General features: G+C 35.7%; 3 protein-coding genes across 8 annotated transcripts in view; 1 reads left to right on the top strand and 2 right to left on the bottom strand.

The window, feature by feature from the left end:
* LOC105673878 (uncharacterized) overlaps window positions 1–10,969 on the top strand; it is a 148,704-nt gene that overhangs the window by 5,206 nt on the left and 132,529 nt on the right. For 3 of the 6 annotated variants that reach the window (XM_012369837.2, XM_012369836.2, XM_012369834.2), the window contains exons 1-2: window positions 60–560; window positions 820–867. The exons of 2 other annotated variants lie outside the window; for them this stretch is intronic. The gene's annotated coding sequence lies outside the window, so the exon portion shown is untranslated. Of the gene's footprint in view, window positions 1–59; window positions 561–639; window positions 868–10,969 lie in introns of those variants that run through there. One more of the 6 variants, XM_067350377.1, reaches the window with a different exon arrangement.
* Window positions 770–3,084, bottom strand: LOC105673883 (N-acetylneuraminate lyase-like). The gene is made up of 8 exons (XM_012369845.2): window positions 2,935–3,084; window positions 2,551–2,612; window positions 2,408–2,478; window positions 2,067–2,212; window positions 1,792–1,960; window positions 1,528–1,673; window positions 1,234–1,405; window positions 770–1,174 (listed from the first exon to the last, which is right to left on the bottom strand). Exons 1-8 carry the CDS (start codon window positions 2,938–2,940, stop codon window positions 1,014–1,016), a joined length of 933 nt encoding a protein of 310 aa, XP_012225268.1. The 5' UTR covers window positions 2,941–3,084; the 3' UTR covers window positions 770–1,013.
* LOC105673877 (1-phosphatidylinositol 4,5-bisphosphate phosphodiesterase epsilon-1-like) overlaps window positions 3,843–10,969 on the bottom strand; it is a 93,488-nt gene continuing 86,361 nt past the window's right edge. The window contains exon 20 of the mRNA XM_012369831.2: window positions 3,843–10,941. Within this exon, the coding sequence (XP_012225254.1) occupies window positions 9,432–10,941 (1,510 nt within the window). The 3' untranslated portion in view covers window positions 3,843–9,431. The remainder of the gene's footprint in view (window positions 10,942–10,969) is intronic.

Genomic DNA, 10,969 nt, shown 5'->3' with positions numbered 1-10,969 from the left:
ATGTATCTCTTCTGCGCATGTTACCTTTTAAGTCTGCGAAAGTCCTTCAAATATCCTGCGTTATTTTGCCTCTTCCCAGTCGCACGGCAGCACTCGTACAGGTTCACACATCGAGTTATCCCTTCCTCTACTATCTTTACTATTTTCCCTTACAGTTTTCCGCCTTCCTCCCCCTTTCCATTATTACCTGTTGCGTACATACTGTACGGCGCAGAGTGCCGAACGCGTATTCCGTGCGAGAAGCGATATTCGAGTTATACCTTTGCCTTATACGACAAAATCGCGTCGGGAGTGTGTAAAATACCGTGTGATCGTCGTAGTAAAATGCGTCGTAATAAAAATCGGGAGAGTTTAAAGGGTCGCGCAACTTTCGTATTTAAAAATGCACGCGTGCAATGCGTGCGTCGCGTGTAAGTGTTTCAAAGAATTATCGTGAAAATTATTCGCGTCGCGATCGCGTGTGAGTGCTTTGAAAAACTGCGAGGACTGCGAAAACTGTGAGGACTGAGAGGAGGAGGAGGCTCAGGAGGAGCATCGGGCGCCGGCGGAGCAATTTTACGGTAAATAATAATTTATTCATTTATTGAAAATGTTGTACATTAAAAGACTTAACAGATTTACATTAGTTAATATTTATTATTATTAGAATTTATTTTACATATTTATTACTTTTTATTTAAATTAAACTTTTTTCAATAATTTTTTTATTACATATTTGCTTAGAAAAAGAATTAAAAGTTTAATGTACTCAATTATTATTTGATAAATATTCATTATTTTGAACGCAACTATAATTTCATTTATTTTCGTATTTTACAGATCATCAACTATGTAGATCAACAGAACTCCGCTGCTGCGCATCGATCGGTAAGTTTAATTTACAATATATGTATAAAGTTATATAAATATAATTTAAAAAAATAGTAAATTAACTTATGTGCTATGATGTAAAAATATGTCTTAAAAATTATGATTAGATAATCACGCAAATAAGCTGGAAAATGAAAATATTTTTAGTTGTGCTTAATTTCTGCCTGATATCCTAGGTTCTTTAAATCTTTTATCATAATTTCCAAAGCTTCGGAAGAATAATACTTAAGTGGTGCACGAGGTAACCCTACATTAATATCAGTAAGGAGAGTCATTGCTATTTTCATAGTTTCCACCCTTTTACCTGCAAATATTAAATTCTGAATAAGAATGCACTTTGTCAGACATAAAGACAGTATTTACCATGTTTTGTTACGGCATTTACAGCCCTTGAAAGCTCCTCTTGTAAACTCTTAGCTTTTAACATCTTTCCATTCTTGCTAGCAGCATAAAGATTCAGTATAAGTTCCGGAAACATGTTTAAACTGGTTAATACAAAAGAATCAATTCCTAATGCATAAGCAGCGTTTATTGTCTATAATAAAATCGGAAAAAAATATATTTTTATTATATTAAAATCAAAGAGCATATATAAAGTATTAGTATTAATTCAAAATATTTGCACAGAGCTAAAAGTTAAGAATTAATAGTTTTTACATGATCATTCCCAAGAAAAACGACGTATTTCTGATTATCGGCATGTAACGCTTGCGCACCTTCTTCTAAATTGGTACTAGTGAATTTTATACCCACAAATGAAGGTATTTTATCCCCAATCGATTCAAGAAATTGTCCCATGTGTACTACAAAAAATATTTATGATACATATAATTGAATCTTACTTTTGTCAATTTCATTAATTCCACATATTTATTGATGCATTACATCATGCATTTATTAAAATCTTAACAGATTACTTACTATTAACATTAGTTAACATAGGAATATGATAATACAGTAATGGTGTCTTTGGCGCAGCCTTCCCAATAATTTCCAAATATTCAATCAATTCTTGAGAATTGGTAGGCTTAAAGTACAATTCTGGCAAGCAGAGTATAGAATCTACATGCAGATTTTCTGCATGTTTTGCCTATAAAATTTCTTTATATGCAATAATTGCAGTATTGGTAAATATTATATTGTGGAAATACTATTAATACACTTTTTACATGTATTTCTTATAATCTTTTACTCACAAGCTCAATAACATCAGGTAGAGAAGTGCCTCCCACTTGAATCATTAAGTGTTGCCTTGTTTTTTTAACTGCCTTTGCCCAGGCTTCAGCAATAAGTTTTCTTTCAGTAACAGACATTAACATTCCTTCACCACTTGTGCCATTTGCTGCAAAAGAATATGACAAATGTGCACAAAAAAAAATTAGAATTTTATTCTTAAAATAAACACATCTTTCTACCTTCTAAATAATTTTTATATACGCTTTAAGAATTTTATAAATCCATTTTATCAGGCACACTTGCTAAACACATATGTGAAATATTACTGAAATAATTAAGATTAGTATAAAAAATTGCTTACCAAGTATACCGTTGATTCCTTTTTTAGCTAAATACTTTGCATACTTTGATATAATATCCAAGTTAAGATATCTATTAAACAAATACTTAGCATTATTCAGTTTAATATTAGCCATTGTTATACTTTAATTATAAATTTAATACCCATTATTATTGAAAGGTGCTAATACTGGAGCAATAAGGCCTCTGTAGGTATATGGTAATCGCTATAATTATAAGATAACAAATAAATTGCTACAATACATTATAAATAGATCTTATATTTGTTAATCATAACTGTTGCTGAAAGAATTCCAAAATTATAATTTTAATAATTTAATGTTATATGATTTGTTATTTATTTCTTCTTTATCTTATGCTTGTGTCAAACTTCAATATTAAATATTTAAAAAAGTATCAAAACATGGTATAAATAAGGTAATGGAAGAAAAGTTATCTGAAAAAATGATAATAGATATGAACGAGTAGGTTTTGATAATTTAAATAACTTGATGTATGTAAATATCAAAAATATCGTCATCTACTTACGGACATTTTTATGGATATGAACTAAATCTGACAAGAACAGTTGCACAGAAAGCACTGCAGTAATTGCTAACAAATTTCCATTACCTCACTGAGACGTTATTGATAAGGCAAAATATCAGCTTGTTCACAAAAGATTAAAAGCGTCAAAGATACAAATCAAAGATAAATAAAATGTTGTGTTGTATCTATCAAAATAGCACAATAATAAAAACAAGAACTTGGAGGTCGTAATTAAATAAAAGCAAATTGCAATTATTATATAAATATTAATTATCTTTGTTTAAACGGTAAAATATGTTTTTTGTTGACTGTTCTTGGAGAAGTTATGGAATCCTATGAATTAGTCAACTTCAACGATTAGTCTATGAACATTCATAAAGTTAGCGGTACAAAAATTTATTATTTATTGCAGTAACATATATTAGGACATATCATATGTTAACCGATTTTAATTTTTACAATTGTCAGACACTAAAGATGATCACAAAGGTGGACCGAAACGTTTGAATAAAGAGAATTAATATTTATAATAATTGTTACTTGCCTCTACACCCAACTATGGCCTTTAAGCTTTTGTTTTTATTATTGTAAAATCAAAGATAAATCTAGAGAGAAGATTCGGCATTTTTCGCGGACAGCTTTGCAATCTTTATTATATTAGTAATTAAATTTTATACAAATTAAAAATTTTTTAGAGACCAACTTGGCCATGAGATTAACTATGCTATATTTGTTGATGTAAATTGTCCGTAATTTAAGAAATTTAAAAGATCATATTTCTATGATTACTTTAATATTATATAGGAATATTTTCTATATATAAATTTGAATGCAAAGAGTAGGCGAGAAAAAGGGGAAGGATAGGAGGGAGGAAAGGGGAAAGAAAGAGATCATGACAAAGACTACAATTATTTATAAAAATGCTCTTTATGTTTATTTACATGTAGATCCTTTTTCTCAACAATGTCAATAGTATTAATATATTATTGTAATGGTAAATTCGCTATAAGTTCCAAGATGGTCACATGCTTCTTTTTATTTGTTTAATGGGTATTATATGCTTTTCTTAGTTCTTCGAAACGAGAACGGAGGCTACTCGAGTGTTAGATAATAACGCCAAAGAGAATTCTATTTAACGTTAGCTGCTACTCGTATAATGCTCGTTCTTTTTTTTATTGTGTAATAATTCTCATTTAAATGTGACGAAATGCTACAGCGTTCTGTACGCGTATTCTAGGAAAGAAGTTTTCTGGTTTAGCAATAATATTTTTTTTACGTTTTGCTTAATACGGTCTTTCACGACCATCTTATTTTTGAAGCATCGCTTATGGCTTAATGACGATTATAACGCATGAATATGATGGCACATTGCTCGATAATATCTGTCTCACAAGAAAGATTACAACGAAATTTCTTTAATCTTAACCAATCCATACTTGAAGAGTTTTCCAGAAAGTATGATTTTACGTACACATACAGTTTACATAATATTTACGAAAATTTACTGACTAGGGATAGAATAAAGTGTCACAAAGTTAGTGACGAAATTATATAATTTGTAGTTCAAATTACGAATTGAAATTAAAAATATATGTTCCAAAGAGTACATCAAACAGCGGAGTGTTCTCTTGTGCATTTTTCACGACAAATATACATACTTTTTACGTGATAAATTAATTTATCGCAAGTAGTAAAACTAAATCATTGGACGAGACGGTTTGGAAGTAGACAAGAAACGATAACTAACTTTATTTTAAAGGCATTCTTTCTGATAACTATATAATCGTTATTATTCGGCGATATTTAACTAATTACTGCATAATTCGTTAACTCGCATATGTAATTTTTGCCAACGGTTCTTGCTGACGATGAGCCGGAAGAGGCCATCGACGATAGATACGGGCAGCAACCGTCTATAAGATAAATGCGTTAGTGCGTATGTGATAAAGTTCACACTTATGAAAAAGAGATATATCTCGTATCGTATTACACTTCGATTAGATAACTCGACACACCGGTGGAGTCGGGCCAGCCCGATTACACGCGGCGAGAATGTGTCATTTTTATTAATTAATCAATTTCTTTTTTTCTCTTTTTTAATCGCTCCGACTCGTCTACTGCTTATCGCATTTTTCTTCTCGATTAAAGATCTTTTGTTTTGGCTCCGAAACATGCCATGTACAAAAATGCAACGCATGGCTCGATGGCCTTTCGAAAGTAATACATATGTGTATGTATACGATCATATTTTATATATATTACGCGCGTTTTATATTAACGTAACAGCTATTGAAGATTTACGGATATGTACAATTAGGGATATGCCCGGTCGACACGTCAGCATCATTTAGCTTTTCGCTCGACCTCCTCAAAGATGTTCTTCCGTTCGATTTCTGTCACGCCCATCGTTCTTGGCGCTTTATTTTACTTCTTCTTTTTTCATCTGGGGGTTCTTGATCCGATGAAAAAATAAGGAGTTTTAATACTGCAGTGTTTACATAGGATCGGCCCTTGGGAGCTCGTTCAGTATCCTTAATCAGAGTGGTCCCAAAAATATTAAGAAGTAATCGTTTCGCGCGTGCGCCGCTTAACGCGGTAGCCACTTTTGAAATGCGTTTAACGAGTCTTTTAGAGTCGTCCTTGAAAAGGGAAGGGATAGCAGACGAAGGGTTGACATCGACGAGCATGGGCGCCGTTAAATGTCGTTACAGGGTGAAACAACATATCGGCAATCCCTTCTTTTTTGTCTTACACGCTATGCGAGAGAAAGTAAAGTTTTATTGCCTCAGAACATATATATATATATATATATATGTATATAAAAATTTTATTTAAAAGAATAGATATTAAATTATCTAAGAATAGAAAATTTTCTTTGCGATTATTTTCATTAAAATGCTGTTATTTCTCATACTCTGCATTACATTCTGCATAAAATATAACAAAGCAAATTTGTTGGTGCAAGAATCGAAGTTGAAATTGATACTTTGTCTCTCCGTGCGGCAATTAATTTATTTTATTTTTACGTGACAATATATAGAAGTATATAAAATAATATATCGAGTATATTTAAGTTTTGCAGTGTTATTAAGCCATTAGTTCTATCACGATTAAAACTAATGTTGCTCTGCTAATTTATTTCTGAAATCAGTTCTCAAATCTATGAATATGTATTTTTATCGCGAGTCTTGAGTATTTTATTTATGATCAATAATGAGAAAATTGTTAATGAAGTGACTAAGAACTATATAGTTTTCGAAAATTTATGAAAAACATATTATTGTATCATAAATTTTATCTTTGAGTAGAAGAGAATCTATGTAATTTTTTGCAACTCTCATAATTTATATAATTGACATAATTCGTAATTATATTTAAAAAATCGAAGCTTGTACGGCATGAAATTAAAGTAAAAGTTATATTATTGAGAGAAATTTGATTGTGATTTACAAAATTGTTCTACCAAATTTGTTCTAACGGCGCCCATGCTTTCGGAGGCGAGTTTGGCAATCATGTGCAACTCGTTGCAACTCGTTCCGTAGCGGCATAACGACGAATGGTCATAACGGTTGTAATCGAGACATAACGCTCGATAGACTCTGTCCATTAGGGGTTTAAATCGGAGGTCCAAGGAGCGTCGAATATTGATTACAGTAATTCATTATCGTTATTAGTAGCCATTGTTCGTTACTGCTATGTACATAACATTCCTCGAAGATGCTGCTATATGTTATATGTTAAGTAAATACTGCTATGGCGTTTAGGGACACACTTTGCTTTGGTTTTTCCTTATGTTAGAATAAAATGTGTACTGCGATGATGGTATGTGTGTTTCTTGTACTTGCCGAGTTGTTGCATATTTGTGATTTGTAAATGTTGGTCTCCCGCCGTCGATATTTGAGAAATTTTAATGCGTCGCTTATATTGAGAGATCGTAAATTTTTATAAATTTATTCAAACTGCAAAAATGGGTTCTTCTAGGTTTTCATGATATGGAATTTTTTTTTTTAATTGGAAAGATTATAATGGCAAATTTTCGATCAATTGAGTGAAAGAAATTTTCTTAAATACAACATTTTAAAGATTAAATAGCTAACAAAGATTAAAACAATGGGATATGTGAAGTATTACGTTACCCTCGCAATATTGTCAAGTATACTGATAAGATATGGCAATTGTAAGTTAGATGTTAGCTTGATCTACGTATCTGCGAAAATGGTTTTATGGTACGATGATTGCAATAGTACATCTATATGTACAACTACAGTTGATTGATGTCTTCTTTCTCTTTAGTAGTTTCATTTATAGTCTGTTTTGGACCAATTAGATTATTTTTTTTTACAGTTAGCAGATACGATGATCGCGTTCAGACCTATGTTCAGATCTATGCCTCTACAGGACTTATTTTATCGAACGATGTTTCTTTTATTTTTAACCTACTCGGGGATATATGTATGTATAGATATAATTGGCCTGCATATTCGTCTTTCTCATTTTTTATTCCATTTGGTGATTTTGTCTGTTTGGTCTTTCATAGATATGTGATTACGTAGTTTTCGAGATATGAGATAAACATTAAGAGGGAAATACTATCCAAAAATATACAGAGTTTCCAGTGACGTCGCGAAGCATCTCGGGGAAGGATATACTTAGCGTATCGAATATATCTTTCTCACGGTGTTAGAAAAAATTGCGGCGTTTTTGTATTGATTAAGTGTACAGTTTCGCTTAAAAAAATCAGTCTGTAGGGTTATCTCGAAAATATAAAGTATCTGAAACGTTTCATGGAAGACGAGGTAAGGCTATTCGCGACCTCACTGGTTTGTGACGTCAGATTCCGTATTGTTTCTCAATAGTTAATTAAAGTTAGCGAAATTATTCTCGGTAAAATTAGGCTGCCGGTTTCGAGCGCACGACAAAGCTCATCGCGCTCATGCGCAAATGGTTTTTCCGTGTGAAAAAATAATTGAATAGAGCGCATTTATACGCGAATTGTCATCGACACTCCTTGGTCTCGTATTTACAATCTACGTATGTTCGCTAAAACAGTTAAGAGAGAGGGACGGTAATCGAGAATGCAACATCGATCTACCCTCTAGCGTTAACAATATATAGTAAATACGATCTTTAAGTAGCAACTCACAATATACATTACGATGCTCTCTCATTGGACTCTACTCAAATTTCTTATCACATGGTTGACTAGACGCAAAAAGAAATAGTTATCAACGTTAATAGAACGAACAAACAAGGTACGATAACAGCGATATATAACTTTAGCTTAGAGCTCTCGCGCGAAAGAATAACTGGAGCGCTATCAATGTAAAACTTCAGGTACGACGTAAATGATAAAGACGGTGCTCACAAAGAATGCAAAGTCGCACGGAGCAGCGGACTTCTTTGGAGATTGTGGTATCGATCGGACAATCGGGTCCAATATTCCGGATATTTCAAACGGAAACACGCTCAAACAGGAAGCACTTCCGATACGTCTAAACATACGAATGTCGCGAATGTTGCTGACCTAGATCACTTAGAATCGTACGTCGTTTGGCAAAATGTTTAGAGATCGCGAGCGATCGCTCTTCGAAAATAGATCGCAAACTCGCGTGGCGCATCTCGCTTTTTTTATTCGTTGTACAAAAATAATAAAATCAGGCGCAACGTGGCACTAACTTTTTCGACGCGCCAGCGCATCGATCAGACGCGGCAGTTATGTCTCGGTCTGCGTCTGACAAATTTACTGCCACGTGATGAAATCAACTCCCGTATGGTGCTTGGCTTTCATACTTGTTAGCAAACTTAAGGGGACTCAATAATCGTCGCTTTGCCATTCAATGATTGTGCGCGATTATTACTGGCTGCTGCAGATCAAATGCTACATTAAAACCCTTGAAAAGTTTTGGAAAATGACGGCGTGATAATCTCCATTTCGGTGTCGATTATTTATCGTGGAAAAATCTCGTTTGCTGACTTTGCAGCGATAACGACTTTACTAATTGGAAATTTTGTTCAAATATCATGAAGATAATTGCACGCGTAATCAAGTTAAAGAATGTAATGTTATTTTCATAGACATTGATGTTTTTCGAAGAATTATTCTACTTTTGAAGGAAAGAAATTTTTCTTCTTTTTCTATTTCACAAATTTGTATTTCTTATTGTAAAATATCGTCGCGTGGCCAATAATGAAAAATGCGCTGTTTCATGTTTCCTTAACGCGAAGATGTTTAACTATTTTGATCGTGCCCTGTCTCATTGATCAAAGATTCAAAGATTAATCGATCGTAGCCTGTTGGATCATCGTGACACTTGTATCGCAAAGATTTCCAATATGTTTTTCTCGAGCTTTGAGATTAATACTCAACGATTCGTGGAGTCGTTCTGTAAAATCAGGGCTGTGTATTCTTAATCATAGTGACTGTGTGTGTTATAAATTTATAACTGGCTTCTCCGAGCGGCGAAAATCGATGTTATCGATGTCGCCCTTGACTGCCACTATGACTTCCAGACTCTTAATTTTCTTAACGAGACTTTTTTCAAATGAAGAGCAGCGTTCAGTATGTCAGACTCGCGCGTATCCTCGCCGTCGGAGTGAACTTCTCGTCTACGTCCCGACATCATCAATCGATGTCTCAGACCTCTAGAGGTAGGATCTGACAGTGCCTCCGAAACGGGCACCTTCTCCTTGCTTGATCCTGGCAGAGATACCGATCTGCCGACGGAAAATCCTTTGCTGAGTCTGTCGAGAGTTGCGGGCAAGAGATGTCGCCTCGGTAAGGCCTGCTCTCGTTCTCTAAGGATGAATCTGCCAAGAGTTTTCCAAAACGCTTGCGTACTATAAACGGTTTCATCATCGCTCAACACTCTCAGCTGACGATTTCCGCTTCCAACCGCACCCGCGCCTCCCCATTCCAATTCCTCGACGAGGGCAAACTTGGATGGATCCTCCATTCTTCTGGCTTTTATCAGAGCTTGCGCTAGCACGTCCTGCGCCGAGCTGCTTACCGGCACACGTAGAATCGCGTAAGGTATTTCCGGTGAGACGTTGTAGATGCAGACCAGAAACGTATCCGCCTCGTCCCATATGTGAGTAGATTGATCCCTTGTGTTAGAATCGTTGAGTTTCGAGTGACCGGCTGTGCTCCTGATAGAGGCGAGCCACGCTCTGCTGCTCGGATCGTCGCCCACTCGCTTCAGAAGGAAGCGACCTTGGCCCTTCCAGAGTGCCTGCGCTTGAAGAGGATGTTCTGTAGGATCTAGTACGCGTTGAGTCGGCAGTTCCTCTCTATCTCTTTTCTCCCATCCGCGGGATACCTCCTCCACCAAGATGTACTCGTCTACGTGTTCGGGCGATACCCCGGCCTTCTGCAGTGCCTGCAGCATCACCTCTTGCGTAGTGCTCTCCTGCGTGACCTTTAAAATGGTGTACGGCTCGTCCGGTATCACATGATAAACCATCAGGAAGAACATTCGCCTCTTCAGGGTGACGCCGCCCAGTCCGGGATCGACGGTGCTCAATTTCTCAGGCTCCTTGCCCGACGAGAGACGTTTAGACGACTCCTTGTGATCGCGGCAACAGGTGTTGTAATCCAAGCTCTCCTCCTCCAGTCGCGAATAGATAAAAAGCGTGGACAAGGCCAACGGCTTGTTCTTGCAGGATCGTAATCGTACGTGTCGGTAGCCGGGTCGTAGACATTTGAGCGGTATCACGCGTTGCGCGATTAAATGGTGAGAGCTCGCCTCGACGACGCCAAAACGCAAAAAAGCGAGATCCTTGAACATCACTTGGAAACAGAACTTCTCGTTCCAGATGGGATTCAACGCGTTGTTCTGGATCACCTTAGTTTTATGCTTCGCGCAGTCGATCGGTATGCCGACCAACTCGACCTCGACGTACGTACTGGTGACGAAATTCGTAAGCGAGACGTATTGCCCCGAAACTATTGACAGACTCAAGTGTGCGGAGTGCAGCCCGTCGAATTCTTTGTCCCAAGGATTGAACCGCCTGTCAAGATATTTGCGACATTTTTATT

Source organism: Linepithema humile, chromosome 2 (assembly GCF_040581485.1).
Source record: "Linepithema humile isolate Giens D197 chromosome 2, Lhum_UNIL_v1.0, whole genome shotgun sequence".
Classification (NCBI taxonomy): domain Eukaryota; kingdom Metazoa; phylum Arthropoda; class Insecta; order Hymenoptera; family Formicidae; genus Linepithema; species Linepithema humile.
This window is presented reverse-complemented; position numbering and strand designations above follow the sequence as displayed.